This window comes from Stomoxys calcitrans, chromosome 4 (assembly GCF_963082655.1).
Source record: "Stomoxys calcitrans chromosome 4, idStoCalc2.1, whole genome shotgun sequence".
Classification (NCBI taxonomy): Eukaryota; Metazoa; Arthropoda; class Insecta; order Diptera; family Muscidae; genus Stomoxys; species Stomoxys calcitrans.
Window position 1 is genome coordinate 105522829 of NC_081555.1, and position 21826 is coordinate 105544654.

Here is a 21826-nt window from a genome sequence, read left to right on the forward strand (position 1 = left end):
ATCCAAAGAGTAGTCATCTTGACCCTGTGCTGTTTTGTTTGTTCATAAACGAGTTCCCTTTTAGTTTAAAGCACTCGAATATTTTGGTGTATGCAGATGATGTAAAGATCTTTAGATCGACGAGAGACCTTGATGAACAGTGTTATCTTCAGTATGATCTTGATACTTTTTACGAATGGTGTGACCAGAAATTTATGGAACTAAATATTTCCAAATGCAAACACATATCATTTTCAAGAATAACCTCTCTTAAAACTAGCTAATTTTTGGGTTCCAATCAACTTGAAGTAGTGTATAGCTTTAAAGACGTTGGATTACTTCTAGACCAACGCTTAAACTTCCGTCAACACATCTCAATGGTTGTAAACAAAGCACGTAGTGCTCTTGGCTTCATGAAACGCTGTAGTAAAGAACTTAATGATTTCTCTGTGAAGAAACACTTTTATGCTAGTCTGAAGTATTCTTGAGTACGATTGAGTGGTATGGGATCCGTACTGATTTGATAGAATCGGTTCAAAAACAATTTTTATTGTTTTGTCTCCGTCGAAATGGGTGGGACAGATGTTAATTACGTTCATATGAGTACCGATTAAATCTTATAAAGCTTCCTACATTAAAAAGTCGTAGAACCATGCTGTGAGAGTATAACACACCACTATAATTTCAATAAATACAAATGATATTGTTTCCATTTTATTAAATACGATTTTTAAAAGTAGTTAAAATAAATTTCTTAAGCATATTAACAACTCTATGCTCATAACAGTTCTTCAAATGCTCACTTAATGCTAATGTTAATAAAATTGTTTGTGTCAACTCAAACAACAAACAAAAATATGTTTATTTATTAATCAATATAATAATTCTTCTTTTGCTTAAACGCAAAACAGTCCTCGTTTGTTTGTGTGGGTATGCGGGATGTGGGCGGGTAAAGTACACTGGCATTTGTTTAATATTTGTTTTCAATTAAAAACTACTTTCATTCATCGTTCATTCCGTTGTGGTCTGTGGGCCTTTCCAAGTCTATTTTATGGCCTGGGCCACTGTATCCACCACCGTATAACCTTCAATGGCTGTTTCCAAAATCTGGGAAGGCGGTAGGACAAAACCAAAGTGGCCACGATCTCTCAGTTCAATGGTGTAGACATATTGGGTGCCCAAAGCAGCTCGAGTCCAATCGTCGGAACCACCACCGGCAATGCCCAAAACTTCATGCGTCACAGAGGCACGATAAATCTCTCCCGTTTTCTTTTCTATGCGTTGAACTGCAGTAGTGGCTACACGTTGCAATACACCGGAATCTCTGACTTTGACGGCCTTATAGGCCCAAGGATAGACAACCATTTGGCCATAACTGTGGAAAGTCAAATAAGCATCCAGGTTATATTTTCTTTTGGTTAAGAATTTGACCACCGCATCAGTTTCCAATTCGGAGCCAGCGGATTCACCTCTATAGGTATCACTGCAGGGATTCGTGGAGGAACCATAACCATTCCAGCCAATATCAAAGTTACGATTCAAATCCACTCCCAGACATTGGGATCGTTTGGCGGGGGCACGATTTTTACGCCACAAACGATTAAATTGACGACTGTATTCATAGCCATCGGGATTCATGACTGGCATTACATACCATGTCCTTTGCCTAATGTAGTCGGGCTGCTCTTGCCATTTTGACATTAACTGATAGAGTATAAATGTCACTGTGGCCGGACTGATCCATTCGCGGGCATGAATACCGCCATCAATCCAGATTTTCTTATAATTTTTGGGATTTTCGGAAATTCTGGAAAAATAATAAAATTGATCTGGTTTTTTCTTGCTGTCTTATAAACAATGGGTGGTTATGATTATACCAAACTACGGTGTTTTTTAAGTACAGGCGCAACTATCCATCTACTGTATGTTTTATTTTAGTATTTTTATTTGTTTTAAAGGACAACACTTGAGTTACACAATCACATTATTAGTAAGAAGAACGAGCAATTAATTTAGTATGAATAAAGAAGAATCATTAATATAAAGGATATATAGCATATTTTTGGAGATTAATATTAGATGCAAATATATAATAACTATATTACGGCGTTAAAGATTACTTTGTGAACGTTTTAGTTTATGGTGCACATATGTTTGAAATATTAATTGTTGATATTTTGATATTTATTATGTTATTGTTGTTATATTGGTGATACTGATATATATTTCATGCATTTTTTCAATTAATTCATTTTCTTAACAAAGGGCAAAAGACAGTGGTTCAAAAGGTAAAAGGCAAATTAAAACGATCTTTAAACTTTAAAAACTTATTAGAGCACTACACAATTTTGGTCACTTTGCAGAAGTGCTATAGACTCGAAATGCCCAGGCCAGTGTGACCAGGTCGATTCTGATATACACATCGGTAGTATAGTGGACCGTGATGCATAGGAATTACACACAAAAAATGTTACAACCAGTCCAATGGACATTTAGTCTTCAGACAGTGGAGCTATGAGGATCCGCCGCCTTAGGCGCTGAATCGTCTCCAGCGCCTAATGGACCCTATTGACGTCAGACCCTTAGATATACAGACAAAGTATTATACATTACATATTATTATATATTATACATTAGGCAGTAAATTTGTTATCATCGGTTATGAGATGAAATGTTTAATTCTATGGCTAGTTACAACTATTCCTAACTGTAACTTTAATTTTCAATTAAAAAATTAATTGAATCACTCATATATTAATTGAATTCGGATATTTTTTTCAATTACAACCGTGATTGAAATTTTGGGAATTTTTAATTAAAAAAATTAATTGAATCAATCATTTATTAATTGAATCCGGATATATTTTGTAATTACGACCGTGATTGAAATTTTGGGAATTTTCAATTAAAAAATGAATTTATTCAATAATTTTTTTAATTGAATCTGAACTTTTTTATTTACGGTCGTAATTGAAAATTTTCTTATTTTCAATTAAAAATTAACTGATTCAATCATTGTTTTAATTGAATCTGAACTTTTTATCAACTTCGATCGTGATTGAACATTTTTTTAAATTTCAATTAAAAAATTAATTAAATCAATCGTTTTTTAATTGAAATTGAATATTTTTTTTTAAATAACGATCGTGATTGAAATTTTAGAAATTTTCAATTAAAAAACTAATTGATTCAATAATTTTTTAATTGAATCTAAACAGTTAGTTCTTCTTATCATTTTTTTTAATGGAATCAGAAATTTTTTTTGACCTGACTACAAAATCAACTGTACGTTTTTAAAAAATCTAGCCGCTCAAAATTTTGATAAATACTCTTTGTATATAGAAGATAAAACTCCCCAAAAAATAGTTCTTCGGCTACCTTTTTTAATTTCTAGACGCAATTCTAATCTTATTAATGATCACCATATGCATATTAATGGCATAAAGGCTTATTTAGCATCAATCTATTTATAACATATCCCAGATAAATGGTTTTCCGTTGAGTTTACTTCCCCAATGGATATAATTCATTTATAATTCGGAAAACAATATTTTCCTTTTAATTTTTGAAAAAACCCCCAGAGTTGCTTTGTTTCTAAAGGTTGGTCATGGATCCAAACATAAACCTCAAATTCGTTTTGCAGGAGTTTTACATATGTGAACCTTGTGGCTTTTAGATACAATTTTAATATTTGGTGTCTTCGGAGAAGCTTCTTAGAATTGTATGTCGTTTACGTTTTTGCTATACGATTCAAGTAAAAAAAATCTTCCCGAACTAACGCATATGCTAAGGGCAAGATCACTGAAAAGCCCTTCACGACATAGTTGCCGACATAGAGGGTTCTCTTGGAATACTTGATGGTAGTATTTCTTGACATTAAAGGTGCTTCCAATAATGTTAAACCGACGTCAATCATGAAGGAGTTGGAGTTTCTAGGCATCAACTTTACCGTAAGAAAGTTTATTAATATCTTACTTACTAAAAGATGCATTCCGGCAGGCTTGGGATCAGTGGATCTCAAAAGATGGGTCAGCAGAGGGACACCTTAAGGAAGTGTAATGTCTCCGTTACTTTGGAATACAGCCATTAACAATATATTATTGTCTCTGGAAGAAAAAAGTGTACAAGTGGTCGCGCATGCTGATGACGTGGCAATTACGGTTAGGGGAAATTTCCCAGCACTCTAAGAGATTTATTTGAGGAAGCTCTACGTGCTACAGCGAAGTGGGCTACCGAAAGTGTTCTAGCTGTAAAAAGTTGCCTACAGTGGCACCTCTCTCCTTGGGAGGAGCGAATGTTTCATTTACAGAAATCGCAAAATACCTGGGTGTTTTGCTTGATAGGAAATTTAACTTCAAATCCAAGATTTTGGAAAGGGCAGGAAAGTCCATTCTTACCCTATACACCTGCAAGCGAGCCATTGGCAAACGTATCATGCATTGGGTATATACTGCAGTTGTCAGATCTATAAAGCTATATGGTGTTGTGGTCTGGTGGACTGCACACAGTGGGAAAAAATTCGAAAAAACTAGTAGAAAATATGCCAAGTGAGAAGGGGTAGAAATATCTGTTTGGAATTTAGAATGGGTAGGGCTGAGGTGTTAATGAGATCAAGTGCAAAATTTCAAGGCCCGATATTGTCCGGGCGCCTTTTGTTTGGCCCCTAAAGTTGGCCACCTCGTCAAAAAAAAGAAATGTTCGTTAATACAGCAGCCCTATGTTTGCTGAAAAAGCAGTAATATATGCTTTCCCATTTTCAGCAGACGAACACTGCTGTTTAAGCAAACATTTTTGATGTTTTGAATAACAAATTTGGTTGAGTGTAGATTTCTATACGGATTAATCCAAACTAGAGATGTGCACGTGAGTGATTTAACACTGACGCTCATGAGAAAAAAATTGTACTCATGCACGCTCACGAGGCAAAAATTTTACTCACGCAGAACTCTCGAGACACTCACGAAACAAGCTCAACATGGTTACAAGACAACCATGATTCAATCAGAAAATCACGATTCACGAAAAACTTACGAATCGGGTTTAAAGAAATATTTTTCCATTAAGTGAATGATAATGTTTTTTCCATTCGTCTCAAATCATTTAAACGTAACAAGTTTTTCAAAAAAACATATGAAATTCAAAAAAATTCATGAAATCTTTATTTGAATCGATAGTACGGTCTACATAATAAGTTTGAAGATTATTTCATGCAAATGTTGGCCGTGACTGCGCTTTAAATGGCCCACCCGCTTAGTCCAAATTTGGCATACTTTTTCTAACATTTCGACCGGTATCTCACTGATAAATGCTTCAATGTTGTCTTCTAATGCGTCAATGGGCTTGTCTGTATAGACATGAGTTTTAACATAGCCCCATAAAAAATTGTCTAAAGTCGTTAAATCGCACAATCTTAGCGGCCAATTGACTGGTCCCAAACGTGAAATAAAAAATTCACCCAACTCGTCTCTCAATAAGTCCATTATTACACAGGCTGTGTGGCATGTGCTCTTGCATTTTGGGCAAAAAAGTTGGATATCATCTCACGATAGCACTCACCATTCACACTTACGTTACGATTCGCATCATCTTTGAAGAAGTACGATCCAATTATGCCACCAGCCCATAAACCGCACCAAACTGTGACTTTTTCTGGATGCATTGGTAGCTCTTGCAATACTTCTGGCTGATCTTCACTCCAAAATCGACAATTCTGCCTATTTACGCACCCATAGAGCCAAAATAGAGCTTCGTCGCTCAACACAAGAGGTGCGCGATGGACTTTCGTAACAGAGCACGCATTTCGATAAAAAATTTCAATTATTTGCAAGCGTTGTTCGTTTGTAAGAGGATTCATGGTTAAATTATAGATCAAACTGAAGATGTTTGACAGTGAAACAAAACACGAAACCACCATATCGCGAAGCTTAGCCTATGACGCTGAACGCCTGGGTTCGAATCCAGGCGAGACCATAAGAAAACATTTGCAGCGGTGGTTTTCCTCTCCTAATGCTGGCAACATTTGTGAGGTACTATGCCATGTAAAACTTCTCGCCAAAGAGATGTCGCACTGCGGCACGCCGTTCGGACTCGGCAATAAAAAGGAGGTCTGTTATCATTGAGCTTAAACTTGAATCGGACTGCACTCATTGATAGGTGAGAAGTTTGCCTCTGTTCCTTAGTGGAATGTTCATGGGCAAAATTTGCATTTTTACAAAACGCGAAGCGTGTGTGCACTGTTTAAACCAGTGTTGCCAAAAAGATAACAGCTAAAAAATCACCTTTTATTTCTTGAAAACTGAAAATTTTATCGAATTTTAAATTTGTATCCTATTACACTTTCATGGACGTATACTGGTGTCCAAAATCAACCGAGATAAGACATTAGTCCCTTGTGATACCAATACAAGAACAGAAGGACGAATGCCTTCTGGTTTATATAAATAACAAATTAGATCGAAATAAAACATAACTACGTTGAAAATTTCTAAAATTTTTACTCATCCTTGCATTAGACACAGACTTATCTACAATCAAATTACAATGTTTCCATATAAGGCCATTGAATATTAATAAAAAATTAAAAACCATAGGCTGCCATAATTTCACTCTTTTTAGATGACCCTGAACTCATGTAGCGAACATGAACGAATGATCATTGAGAAAGGTCAGTAAGATGAATTGCCTACCCATAGCATAAAATAATTGCCATGAAGTCGATAACATACAAAGATTCATTGCATAGACTCCACTTCAATCAGCGGCTGTTTAAGCTAGTGGGGGACAAAATGATACAACTAACATTTTTCTCGTGTTCTGAAGTAAACTACCAAGTGTGTTTTTTGTTTTTAATATTGTAAATCAGAAAATAAAAAACAAATTCTCCTTAAAATAATTTTCCTAAAATATTATTTCTATTAGTTATGACACATTGTATTTCACCATATTTCATCATGACTTGATTTTCAATGTGTTTGAAGTCTCGCGCTTTGCCCTTGATATGTTGATGTTTGCTAATACTTAGCTGCCCAAAGATCATCAAGGTTTCAAAAAACGCGATGTTCCATGAAATTTGCAATTATTTACAGCATCCTCTATGAGGAATTTAAATTGAAAAACACAATTCAAGATTTCATGTGTTTTATGGAACCAATGATGATAACGAAAATAAATAAATAATAAAATGCCAAAAATGATAAGAAATCACCATAGCATACAAGATTATCAAAATGAGAGCACATAAAACAAATATGATTTCGTGATTTGAACTTTGCTTTCATAATGAATGTCGTACTTTTCACATTAAAATCATTTTCGAGAATAATATATTAGACATACGAGTATTGTGCCAAATATTCCTTACTGGGTCATTTTATAGAATATGCAAATGCAAATTTGCCCAAGAACATTCTATTTAGGAACAGGGGTAAACTTTTCACATATCAATGAGTGCTGTCTGATTCAAGTTTAAGCTCAATGGAAAGAGACCTCCTTTCTATAGCCGAGTCTGGACGGCTAACAAACTGAGAGATTTAAAATAAAATTTCATTAATTATAACTTTTCTTTAAAACAAATTTTATATATATATATTTTTTTTTTAATTGAATCGCAACAATATTTTCTTTGAAAATAAAGCATTGTCGAAATTATTCTATATATAGAAGTGAATTTGTTTTTGTTTGTGGGTTTGCAAATTTGTTTATTCCATATAGACTCAAAAGCCGCTTAACCGATTTCTTTGAAAATTGCAAAGATTGTGTGCATTGGTCCAGAGAGAGCAATAGGCTATATTATTGTTTGATATCGAAAGGGGACGGAAGTTTTTTTTTTTTCATTTTTTTGATCAAAAAAAGTATTTTCATTGATTAGCCTTTACTGAAAAAAGTTGCTTGGATACCCTAACCTTTTTCTACTTCTTTTGTAAAGAGGACATATTGTAGATGCGTTTTGAGTGAAATTTTACTAATAAATGTAAAGTGTAACACACTTTATATGTCCTCTAAACATACAGAATTTAATTTTTTTTGGTGGTGGATATAACCACAACAATAAAATGGGGGTATACTAATCTATTGGGTTGCCCAAAATGTAATTGCGGATTTTTTAAAAGAAAGTAAATGCATTTTTAATAAAACTTAGAATGAACTTTAATCAAATATACTTTTTTTACACTTTTTTCTAAAGCAAGCTAAAAATAATAGCTGATAACTGACAGAAGAAAGAATGCAATTACAGAGTCACAAGCTGTGAAAAAATTTGTCAACGCCGACTATATGAAAAATCCGCAATTACTTTTTGGGCAACCCAATAGTTATTCCGTTGGTTACACCTCGAAATATTGATGTACGACCCCATAAAGTGTATATATTCTTGATCATCTCGACATTCTGAGTCGAACTAGCCATGTCCGTCCGTGCGTCTGTCGGAATCACTATAACGGTCGAACGCGTAAAGCTAGCCGCTTTAAATTTTGCACAGATACTTAGTAGTAGGTCGTTGGGGATTGCAAATGGGCCATATCGGTTCAGATTTGGATATGTAAATCGATCTTCCGATTTGACTTCTTGAGCCCCTGGAAGCCGAAATTTTTATCCGATGTGGATAACCTGATATAGCTCCCATTTCAACCGATCTTCTCATTTGTCTTCTTGAGCCCCTGGAAGCCTCAACTTTCATCCGATTTGGCTGAAATTTTGCACATAGGGTTCTTGAGCCCTACAAGTCACGATTTTTGTTAGACTTGACTGAAATTTTATGTTATGCGTCTAAACAACTATGTTAAGTACAGTCTAAATCGGTCTATAACCAGCTAAAGCTCCCATATTTTAGCAGAACCCCTGGTGGTGAGTTCCCAAGATTCCCAAGATCGGATAATAATTGCGCCCCCTAGAGGCTCAAAATGTCAAGATCCCAGTTCGGTGTATTTGGCAGCTATATAAGGTTATGGACCGATTTGAACTATACAGTTGTTGGTAGTCAATGCAAAACACCTCATGCAAAATTTCAGCTAAATCAGATGGAATTGCGCCCTCTAGTGGCTCAAGAAGTAAATATCCATGATCGGTTTATATGGTAGTCAATCAAAACATGGACCGATATGGCCCATTTACAATCCCAACCTACCTACACCTATAGAAAGTATTTGTGCTAAACATGGCGGACATGGCGAGATCGGCTTAAAATTTCATGACGGTCACGAATATGTATATGGGGTCTTAGACGAATATTTCGAGGTGTTATAAACGGAATGACGAAATGAGTATACCCCCATACTATAGTGCAGGGTATTAAACGAAAGTTTTTTCGCTGTGTTTGTATGTTTTTTTGTTTCCAGTGGATTCAAAATCGTCTAAACCTATTTTCATGACAATTAGAGATAGTAGAGTTTGGCTCTCCAAAAAAAAGAGTACTTCCTTTTGTTATATCCGCGAGGAGGACGGACCCTCCCTCTCAACCCAGTTTTCAAAAACGCCAGATCTGGGAGATTGGTGGGTACATCGATTCTCAACTCAAAAACATAAAACTTTGGGGTCAAATAACCGTGAGGAACGGCCCTACTCTAAAACCCATTCCAAACGGACATGTTTACCGAATGGGACAATATGGATATCAAATGAAAGGCATTTAAGAGTAGAGTACGAACTTCATATAATACAAAAAACACAAAATTGGTATACAAATTTGGGATCAAAGAACCGTGGGGGACGCCCTACCCTAAAAACGACTCAAATGGACATGTTTATCGGTTGGGACAATTTGGGTATCCCAAGTGTCGGAGGGCCCACTCTACCCCCACAAACCGAAATGTTTACCGATTGGGGCTATAAATAGGAAAGTTATATAAACATTTGTGGTCAAGTCGCAGAGGGCGCACCCCACGAAAAATCACCCTCAAACGGACATGTAAGATGATCGGGACCATTTGGGATTCAAACGAAAGGTACTTGAGAATAAAATACGAAACTTATATAAAAGTTTGGGATTTATTTCCAGGCGGGTCGCCGCACCCCAAAATTACAGTCATGTACACCGAGCGGAACAATATGGGACTCAAACGAAAGATATACGTAGAAAACGAAACTTATATAAAAATTTGGTTCAATTCCTGGGGGGGTAACATCACCTCAAAATTATGCCCCAAATGGACATGTTTACCAAACGGGACAATATGGGATCCTAATGAAAGGTATTTGAAAGTTAAATACGAATGTAAATAATTTTCAGTGGAGGGCTGCACTACACTACTTTAGGTTGAAGCGAAGTTTACCGGGCCAGCAGTGTTCTAAAATGAAAATTTGCCCATGAACATTCCACTAAGAAACCGGTGGCAAACTTCTCACATACCACTGAGTGCAGTCCTATCAAAAATTTTAAGCTCAATGATAAGGAGCGTCGTTTTTATAGTTCGGACTCGGGAACGGCGTGCCGCAGTGCGATACTTCTTTGGGGTAACCACCGCTGAAAACATTTTTTTATGATGGTCTCGCCAGGATTCTAACCCAGGTGTTCAGCGTCATAGGCGGAAATGCAAACCTCTGCGCTACGGTGGCCTACAGTGTTCTATAAGAGTAAAATTTTGAAAAAGTTTTCAAACAAAATTAAAATTGTGCAAAACCTTCTAAAATTTTTTCTGATGGTCATGCCAGGATTCGAACCCAGGCGTTCAGCGTTATAGGCGGACATGCAAACCTCTGCGCTACGATGGCCTCCAGTGTTGTATAAGAGTGAAATTTTGAAAAAGTTTTCAAACAAAATTAAAATTTTGCAAAACCTTCCAAAATTTTTCCAAAGTTTGGTATGAAAATAATTTTTTTTTGAAAATCTGTTAAGAAAAAAGTAAATTTTCTTGCAAAATTTAAAATAGACACTAAATTTTGAAAAATTTTCCTACAAAACTTCTTGTAGAAAATGATCAATTAGTTTCTGTTTCCAGATTTTTAGGTGTACAATAAAACTATGAGTTTTCCTTTGTCATACATGCAATATTAAACGTTTTTTAATCAAATCCTCCCTCTTTGAACTTTCACCACGTGGGAAATTAATTACTATATGCCTAGGGAAAGTTCACACCACATTTCCATTAATTTTTATTTTTGCATATTAACAATGCAACATCTGAAATCAAAATATAGGTTTCATAACAAAATATGTCCGCATTTTTTAAATCAAGGAAGTTACGATAAGTATCACGAACATGTAAAATGTGAATAAAAAATCATCACAATGTTCATGTATGGCATTTGAGAGAGCCTACGAAAACAACCAATAAGCCGGGAAAACGTAAGCCCAAGTGAAACAGAAACTTTTCTATCGTTGTTGGTTTTGTTTTATCACAAATGCATGAACAACACGCCATGGGCAAAACAACACTGATGTTGTATCTTTGGTGTATTAGTTGGTGCGTCTGTCTGTCTGTCTGTATAATCAAAACCATTGTTGGCATTTTTTTTTGGAGTTTGTTATTGTTTTTCCGTTTCATTTTTTTTCCAGTGAATTGTGTTAATGACATTTATTGCTTCTTACATACATATTTATATCTACACACACACACACGCGCGAACACACTTTTATTCACTGTTTTATCATTCAATGTTAAAACGACAATTAATTAAGTGATTTTTCTAATTAGTCGATGTTAGATGATGGCTGTATGTTGAGATGGGTGAGTGAGTGAGTGGGCGGTTAAGAGCAGTTAGATGGGCGGTGTTATCGCAGAATGTTACACATACATGTTTGTATATACATTACTATGTCAATATGTACGAATTGAATACAATTCAATTCTGTTAATGAACCAATGAACGTGACTACAAGTGCAAATTGGATTCCATGAATTTGTTATGCTTTTGACTCACTCACCTTAAAACCTTCAAATCTCTGCCTTCAGCCGTTTTTCCAATGGTATAGAGGCGACATATGTTGGGGAATTTGCCACGAATTTCTCTCATGAAAGCGTAAATTGTATCCAGATCATGATAATCTTTCCAATGGATACCACTGCGGGCAGCCTTCTCTGTAAAACCGCAAAAGAAAAGAACAAAAAAAAAAAAAAAACAATTTAACAGTGTAATTGGAAAAGAAAAATATTTGGAGAAGATTTGCTAATGCGCATAATAATTTTTAAAAAAACATCTAAAAAATTTTTAAAAATTTCTTATGGAATTTAAAATTTCCTACAGGAATAAAATTTATACCAAATTTCCTATACAAAGAAATTTTGACAAAAATAACTATAAAAATAGAATTTTGACAAAATTTCCTACGTACGAAAACTTCCTACATAAATGACAAAATTTCCTATAAAAATGATTTTGTTTGCTATACTCTTCTTTGAATAGAAAGTATTAAACAACGGGCAATATCCTGCAATTTTGATAAAATTTCCATTAAAAATCAAATTTTGACAAAGTTTTTTATTATATAAAAATGAATGTGTTGCGCTTTTTTTTTGCTTGTTTGTTCCTAAAAGACTAAAAAACGGCTGAACCGTTTTTAGGAAATTTTCACAAATCGTTGAGATTAGCTCCTTTGCAAAAATAGGGTACTTCATTTTGTAATATCCGCAAGGGGGGCTGACCCTCCCCTTAACCAAAATTTCAGAAACGCCAGATCTTGGAGATGGGTGCATCGATTTAAAATTAATTTGGGTTGCCACCTTACGGTAACCCAAAAACACTAAATTGGCATAAAACTTTAAGCTTAAATAACCGTTGGGGACGCCCATCCCTGAAACCCACCCAAACGGATATGTTTACCGATTGGGGCAATATGGGTAGCAAATGAGAGGTATTAAAAAGTTGAGTACAAACTTGATATAACAATTCTATCCTAAGTGTCGTGTAATATCCTCGAGGGGCGGACCCTCCTCCTAACCACAAACATCCCCAAACTGGATATATTTGCCAAGGCAATAAGGGACTCAAGTGAAAGGTATTTGAAAGTAGAGCACGATTCTTATACTCACTTGCGAGGGTAAACGCCTAGATAGCCACCCCATCCCCAAAATACCCCCTAGACGGGACATTAAGGGTTATTCGAAACCCTAGCGCTAGACCGATAGAGACAGAAAACAGAAAACGCCATCTTTTTGTATCGCTCTTTTGACATTACTCTTCAGTAAGGTTTGCCATTTCATGGTGGAAAGATGTACGAGCCAACTACGAACCGATAATTAAACTTGAAAATGATTCGGATTTTCATCGAAAAATCATCTTCAGCCATGAGAATCATTTCTGGCTGCATGGCTTTGTCAATAAACAAAATATGCCTTATTGATCAGACAGCATTCCACCCGAACTCCATGAATCATCAATGTATCTCGGTTTGGTGCGACTTATGGGCCAGTGGCATAATTGGTCCGTACTTCTTCCGTGACGATCAAGACCGGCATATTACTGTGAATGGGAATTGCTACCGTTCAATGTTAACAGAAGGACATGTAATCAATTTATTGGAAACCAAGTTTGAAGAACACGAAATGGTGCGGTTTATGGGCCGGCGGCGTCATTGGGCCGTACTTCTTTCGTGATGATCAAGACCGGCACGTTACTGGGAATGGGAATCGCTACCGTTCAATGATAACCGAATATTTTTGTACCCAATTGGAAGATATGGTCTTGGAGGACATGTGGTTCCAACAGGACGGCGCCACTAGTCATACAGCAAATGTCATAATCAATTTATTGGAAACCAAGTTTGGGAAACGTGTTATCTCACGAAATGGTCCAGTCGATTTGACGCCGTTAGACTATTTCTTGTGCTGCTACGTCAAGTCTATGGTCTATGCCAATAAGCCAGCGACGATTGATGAACTTCGTACGAATTTAAAACGCAAAATTGCAGCAGTATCGGCCGATTTATGCTTGAAAAAAGTCGAAAATCGGGTTCAACGTCTGGACTTCTGCAAACTAATCGAGTTCCATACATAATGGCATCGAGCGTACCTTCGCAGAAATAACGAATTTCATTGGTATCCACAACCGTTTTTGATTTATTTAAAAAACGTTTGTAGCGCTTTTATTGAAAAACCTGGTATGGCAATGCGTGGCTCAAATGGAAGGTATTTTGAGAGTGGATCTCAAATTTGGTACCCACTTTAAGCGCCAAGTGCCTGTTGGGTCTCCACACCTCAAAACACCTCGTAAACAGGACATATTATTGGACTACAGTAACATGGGACTCAAATGAAAGATAATTCAGAGTTAAAAAGTAATCTGATATCCGATTTCGGGGAAAAGTGCAAAGGGGACCACCCTACCACAAAACATCCCCAACCGGACTTATTTACCGAACATTACATCATAAAGCTCAAATAAAAAAGAAGAAAAAAAAACACTTTGTGGGTTCATATTTCATAAAATAAAATTGTGACAAACTTTCCTATAAAAATGAGATTTTGAAATAAAATTTCCCATAAAATTAAATTTTTTTAAAAATTTCTTAAAAAAAGAAATTTTGACAAGATTTCATAAAAAATTTTCTATAAAAATTAAAATTAGACAAAATTTTCTAAAAAAATTAAATTTAAACAAAATTTTATACGAAATGAAATTTCATAAGAAATGAAATTTTGGAAAAATTTCCTATTGAAAGAAAAACTCAATAAAATTTCAATTTATTGTATAGCACTTAAATTTTAATAAAATTTCCCATAGAAAGGAAAACATTTGAAAAAATTTCGTTTAGCAGAGAAATGTTGTCAAAATTTTCTGCAAATTGAAAATTGGGCAAAATTTGCTACAGAAATTTATTCTTCTAACAATTTTTTTACTTACTTGTTCTTTGTCCTGCTTCACTTTGTGTCAAATTGGCTCCCACTGCTGCCTCATTATCTATCATTTCTTGAATATTATAGTTTAGTACTTCGGTATTCAGATTGTGATCTTCCAAAAAGGCTCGAGCTGCTTTTACATGTTTCTTGTCTATCGAAACATCCAAGAATTTGGAATTTTCTTTCCATATAGTACCACCTTTAAATAAGAAAAAAAAATGTAAAATCGCATTGCAAATATGTCAAAACAACAATTTTATATTGAAATTGCCCTCCCTCTGACCTTGATTCTATACTCACCATATTTACTCTCAAGAATATCACCCAAAGGCAGCATATTTCTGCGACTCATTGCATTGGAGATATTGTAAACTCGCCATAATTGTGCCTCATCATAGCGCACTGGTATCTCGTTCACATCCAGAACACCATCATCACTGTCACCGTCATCTTCACCAGGGAAAGACATATCCTCATCTAGTGCTACCTCCGCCTGCGTCGAATTCGAATCATTTTCACTAACAACCTGACGTTCTTCGATTATTTCCTTTTCAATGAGCATTTTATTTCCGGTTCGTATGTTTCGATCTGCTACCGGTGTCATGCGGCTCACATCGAAGGCTGTTGCAAAATGTGATGGCATTATTAAAGCTATCACTGTGGCAAGAACAACAACCAATGCCACCACATTCCAACGAGTGTTTGATATCATATTTATTTTTTGGTATATAGTACTGGAGGAATGGAATCAATGTTTACTTTTGGTTTTTGTGTTTTAGAGTCGATTGTTGTATTCCCGAGGCACAAATTCTAAATTTGTCTAGGAGTTGATGGCATTTATTTTAGTATACGTATGGGAGGGCTGCAATGAAGAGAGATACCAATGAATTGAATATTGCTTGTTACTTGAACGTGGGTTTTATTGTGTTAAAATAGATTTTTTCAATTTTTTTTGGAGACCCAAAGAGCCATAAACGTAAATTGAAATCTATTTATTTAAAATTGAAACATTTTTCCTAGAAAAAGTTAAAACTTTTCAAAAAAATTCCAAGATCATAAGTCCAATAAATAGTTTTTAGAATTCAAAAGGTCAATTTTTTCTTGTGTCTATTGACGATGCACAGTTAAGCACCATAATTCTATGAAATTCTTTCATTTAATATTACTCCTTACATTCCTATCTGTAATTGGATTTGAGGATTCAAATGTTGTGTAATAAAATATTATGGGTCGTATACGTAATATTATTATTTGCACATTTCGTATACCACCCCTTGAACTTGGCATTGCCTAGTGTTTGCTCGTATACGTGATTTAAATTAAAACTACCGTTGCGTCTTTGGCATAGCCCAAACGCATTGTGCATATTTGATGCCGTTGTCCATTAACACATTTTCGTTTTCCTCACATTCGATTTCTATTGTTTGAATATTTCACACGTGTAAGTACAGCAATACTCAATGGGGAAACATTTTATGAGATTTGTTAATCTTACTTAAAATTACTGTATATGAAATGTCTTATTAATGTAGGTTGTCATGTTACACCAGTTCGTATTTGCGAATCCCATACACATAGGTTGTACATTTATTATACCCTCCAGCATAGGATGGGGGTATACTAAGTTCGCCATTCTGTTTGTACCTCCTCGAAATATTCGTCTCAGACCCCATAAAGTAGATATACTCTTGATCGTCATGACATTTTATGTCGATCTAGCCATATCCGTCCGTCTGTCTGTCGAAAGCACGCTAACTTTTGAAAGAATAAAGCTAACCGCTTGAAATTTTGCACAAATACTTCTTATAGGTGTAGGTCGGTTGGGATTGCAAATGGGCCATATCGGTCCATGATTTGATATAACTGCCATATAAACCGATCTTGGGTCTTGACTTTTTGAGCATCTAGAGGACGCTATTTTAGTCCGATTTAACTGAAATTTTGCACGTGGTGTTTTGGTAACAACTATGCTTAATATGGTTCTTATCGGTCCATAACCTGATATAACTGTGATATAAACCGATCTTGAATCTTGAATTCTTGAGCCTCTAGAGGGCGCAATTCCCATCCTATTTGGCTGAAATTTTGCATGACGTGTTGCGTCACAACTTCCAACATCTCGATTTCGCTGATATTTTGCATGACGTGTTTCGTTATGACTTTAAACAACTGGGCAAATTATGGTTCAAATCGGTTCATAACCTGATATAGACTGGGGTAGACCCAGGGGTATCAATGTTAACCCAGAGAAGACTGAAATATGCCTGTTCACGTGTAAGACGAAGGTGGGCCAATTTGACGCGCCACTTTTCCTCAATAAAACGATTTCGATATCGGAAAAGATCAAATACTTAGAATTGATCTTAGACAGGAAACTTAATTGGAAGTGGGTTCAGGTTCGTACTGAGAAGGCTCACAGATTATGGGCACTATGTAGACGGGCCATAGGCTCGAAAAGGGGTATGAATCCGAGGATACGCATGTTAACCAGCGAAATTGTCGATGGAAAGACGAAAATTCTATGGGGAGATCCGGAATGCGAAATGACGAGGCTATTACTGAAAGGAAGTAAGAAGAAAGTCAGTATAGCTTTCGGTATTATAACGGGACATGTGACTAGTGATAGCATGTATAGGGCATGTGAGGAGGATAATGAAACGTTGGAGCATTTCCTATGTCATTATCCGGATTTTGAGGCTAACACACACCGGCGGCACTTAGGTTGGAACACAAATCTAGACATTAACCAACTTAGGCTCGTGGTATGGAAAACAATTAGAGATTTTTTAAGTAGCACGGAATTTCTGATTTTCTTTTGCAAAGTTACTTTTTATACCCACCACCAAAGAATGGGGGTATACTAATCTAGTCATTCAGTTTGTAATACCTCGAAATATTCGTATAAGACCCCATAAGTATATATATTCTTTATCATCTCGACGTTCTGAGTCGATCTAGCCATGTCCGTCCGTCCGGTCTGTCGAAATCACGATAGCGGTCGAACGCGTAAGGCTAGCCGCTTGAAATTTTGCACAGATACTTAATATTGACGTAGGTCGTTGGGGATTGCAAATAGGCCATATCGGTCAGATTTAGATATAGCTCGCATGTTAATCGATCTCCCGATTTGAATTCTTGAGCCCCTGGAAGCCGCAATTTGTGTCCGATTTGGCTGAATAAGAGCATGTCAAATACCGTCCAAATCTACCAAGAGCCTGACCAGGCTTCCATATAAACCGATCTCCCGATTCGACTTACAAGCCGCAAATTTTTTCCGATTTGGCTGCATGTAGTGCTCTGTTATGACTTCCATAAACTGCCAAGTACAGTCTATAACCTGATAAAGCTCCCATATAAACCGATCTCCCGATTTGACTTCTTGAGCCCTTACAAGAACCGTCCAAATCGGCCAAGAACCGGATATAGCTTCCATATAAACCGATCTCCCGATTATACTTACAAACCGCAATTTTTGTCCGATTTAGCTGCATGTACTGCTCCGTTATGACTTCCAAAAACTGTAACAGGTACAGTAGTCTATAACCTGATATAGCTCCCATATAAACCTATCTGCCGATTTGACTTCTTCAGTCCTTACAAGCCGCAGTTTTTGTCCGATTTGTCTGAAATTTTGTTATGACTTCGAACATCTGTACCAATTACGCTTCAAATCGGTTTATAACCAGATATAGCTCCCATATAGACCTATCTCCCACTTCTTGAGTCCTTACAAGCCGCAATTTTTGTCCGATTTGGCTGATATTTTGCATGTAGTGTTCTGTTATGACTTTCAGCAACTGTGCCACGTACGGTCCAAATCGGTCTATAACCTGATATAGCTCCCATATAAACCTATCTCCCGATTTGACTTCTTGAGTCCTTACAAGCCGCAATGTTTGTCCGATTTGGCTGAAATTTTGCATGGGGTTTTCTGTTACAACTGTTCCGGATACGTTCATTATCAGTCTAAAAACTGATATAGCTCCCATCCATGATGGATCCATGCAGGATCCATGGTGGTGGGTTCCCAAGATTCGGCCCTGCCAAACTTAGCACCTTTTTACTTGTTAGTATTTAGAACGCACAACAAGCCGAATACTTGCTTAGGTGTATATCCATAGTGGTATGGAGCGGATTAATATCCCGACCCTCTTTTCAACCGAAACGAATCTAAATATTGTACAACTGCTTTTAAACGAACATTAAAATGTTGAACTCTTTCATGGTCTCCAGAGTTGAAATGGGGCGAGTGTATAATTTCCGTACACTCGCCTCATTTCAACATTGGAGACCAAAACCACGGTTTGTTACTATACTTGGTACTCGAAAAGCAATTTCGTACAAAATTGAGTACTTTTAAGTACTTTCCGTGCCCTTATGACCATCATAGAAGGCAATCCATCAATCCGAAAGGCAATCCATCATAGAAGATAAATTGTTAGAGGACGGACTTTACCGTTAAAAAATGGAAGCACCATTTTTCGGCCAAAAATTCTTAAATTTTGTTGTCGATCATGTTTTTGATAACTGGTTTGTGATTTTGTTTTCCATAAAATTTGAGTCACCCTAATGAACATAGACCTAAGCCAAATTTATTAAGAGAAGTAGAATTTGAAAAAATGTCATTCGTAGAGTACATTTTGAACAAAATTTTCCCATATTAACTAAATTTGTAAAAGTGATTTTTACCAACATTTCCTGTAGAAAGTAATTTTAAACAGTATTTCCTAAAAAAATGCTCTGGCAGTATTGGTAGAAAAAAAAACTAGTCTATTTGCCCTTACATCGAAAATATTTAAATTACTATTTAAATTTTCTTCGACGAAAAAAAGGTTGCTCTCATAAACCATTGAACGTATGAGTAACATGATTGCTTACACGTATTATATACCACCCATGGTACCTTGTATGGTCATGGGTGCGTATACATTATATAAATTAAAATTGATATGGGTTTTTTTGATTTTTTGACGTGTTGTTTAGGTAGATAAAAGGGGTAGAATGTTAATTTTTGCCAAATTATGTTCCCATTTTTTATATTAATATAAGGCGTTCGAACAAGTGTGTCAGATGGGTGGTACATACAACGATACGTGTAAAAGGGTCTGGGAGAATTATTTGGGATAAGTTATTTGGTAAAGGATATCAAAAAAGGGAAGGGTCTTATCCAACGTTACCATGAGAATAAAGATCACTATAATTAACTATGATAATTTATTACTGTAGATACGAAAAATGCAACAAATGTCAACATTTTAAAAATTGGAAACCCATACATTTTATTTAATGCCCAATGGCATTAATTTTACCACCATGTTGATATCGATTAACGTTTTGATTTTCATTTGCCGCAACTTTCCAATATAAATAAGTACCAATCAAAAAAAAAAAAATACCCCAATTAACAATTATTATTATATTCATGATGTAGCTGCATCCATAATTAGTTTATTTGTACATATGTTATGAAACTTTTACTCAAATTATGTTTTTCTCTTTTTGTGTCTTTTTTTCTCCTTCTAGGTATGTACGATTGTGATGTGCTTTCCTGAATTCATAATTAAAAGCCGCAGTGTGTAAGGCCATATTAATTAAATTTACTTGGCTCCTTAAAAAGCCATTCATATTTAAGTATTTTAGGGAATTGGTGTTTAAATTTAATTATTTACTTGCTGAAAGAGGCAAAGGAAGACAAATTGCCTGGAAGTCAAATTGTTTGATGTGTGTTGCAAACTGATTTGTGTGTTGTGAATGATGGCCATAAAAAACGACTTGGAAATATTTAATGAAAGGAAATATTTAATGATTGTTATTCGTGGAAGAGGCCTTAAATGGTTGTTCGCAAAAGGACTAAATGATGTATAGGAAAAGAAGTAAAACAATTTAGGCTAGGTTAGGTTAGACTGAAAAGAGGTTACGGATATAAATCCGATCCATGGCAGTTTGGACATACGCCTAAGTCAGTAATTGGCTTGTTTTGCGCTCTAAATACCAAAAAATACACTGAAAAAAAGTTTGTCCTTATTTTAAAGATTCGAGCCATAGATTATCGGACTTAGTTTAAAGATGATCAATTTTCCAACTTTTTAAGGAATCATACCCTTTGGTGAAAAATATTTTCCTTCACATTAAGTTCTTTTTATTTTAAATGGCAGTTTAATAAATCCTTTACTTTGCGTCTTGTTATTAAGGACAAAAATCTAAAGTGAAGTTTAAAATATCGTGGAAAGTTAAAAAAATAAACTTGTGACAAGACAACGGTGTACCGTAGTTAAAGACGCATAAAAGTCTTACAAATCGGAGCGTATTTATATGTTTAATTTTTATACCCTCCACCACAGGAAAGGGGGTACTCTAATTTCGTCATTCCGTTTGTAACACCTAGAAATATTGATCTGAGACCCATCAAATTGTATATATTCTTGATCGTCTTGACATTCCAAGTCGATTCTGTCTGTCCGTCCGACTGTCGAAAGCAAGATAATTTTCGAAGCGATAAAACTAGACATTTGAAATTTCGCACGAATACTTTCTATTAGTGTAGGTCGGTTGGGATTGTGAATGGGCTATATCGGTCCATGTTTTAATATAGTTGCCATATAAACCGATCCTGTATCTTGAACTCTTGAGCCTCTAGAGGGCGCAATGCTTATACGATTTGGTTAAAATTTTTTATAAGGTGTTTTGTTGTAACTTTCAACAACTGTGCAAAGTAAGGTTGAAATCAGTTTAAAACTTAATAAAGTTGCTTGATATCACTGCCATATAAACCGATCTCGAATCTTGACTTCTTGAGCCGCTAGAGGGCGCAATTGTTATCGGATTTGGCTCAAAGGAAGTGTTTTGTTATAACTTCCAATATCTGTGCCAAGTATGGTCCAAATCCGTTTATAACCTCATATAGCTCCCATATAAACCGATGTCCGATATTCACTTCTTGAGCCACTAGGGGACGCAATTATTATCCGGTTTGGCTGAAATTAAGTGTTTTGTAAAAACTTCCAACAACTGCGCCAAGTATGGTCCAAATCGTTTCATAACCTGATAGCCTGAGATCCCATATAAACCCAAAGGATTGG

The 21826-nt window shown here is 35.8% G+C and overlaps 2 protein-coding genes across 5 annotated transcripts in view; one reads left to right on the top strand and one right to left on the bottom strand.

The window, feature by feature from the left end:
• The window catches only part of LOC106085895 (bromodomain-containing protein DDB_G0270170), a 252082-nt gene that overhangs the window by 39198 nt on the left and 191058 nt on the right, over nt 1-21826 (top strand). The window lies entirely within an intron of this gene.
• LOC106085896 (carboxypeptidase B) overlaps nt 1-21826 on the bottom strand; it is a 62627-nt gene that overhangs the window by 22315 nt on the left and 18486 nt on the right. For 2 of the 3 annotated variants that reach the window (XM_013250353.2, XM_013250354.2), the window contains exons 2-4: nt 15048-15609; nt 14752-14946; nt 11837-11990 (exon numbers count right to left, since the gene is read on the bottom strand). In XM_013250353.2, the coding sequence (XP_013105807.2) occupies nt 11837-11990; nt 14752-14946; nt 15048-15459 (761 nt within the window). In that variant the 5' untranslated portion in view covers nt 15460-15609. Of the gene's footprint in view, nt 1-726; nt 1787-11836; nt 11991-14751; nt 14947-15047; nt 15610-21826 lie in introns of those variants that run through there. The other variant, XM_013250352.2, reaches the window with a different exon arrangement.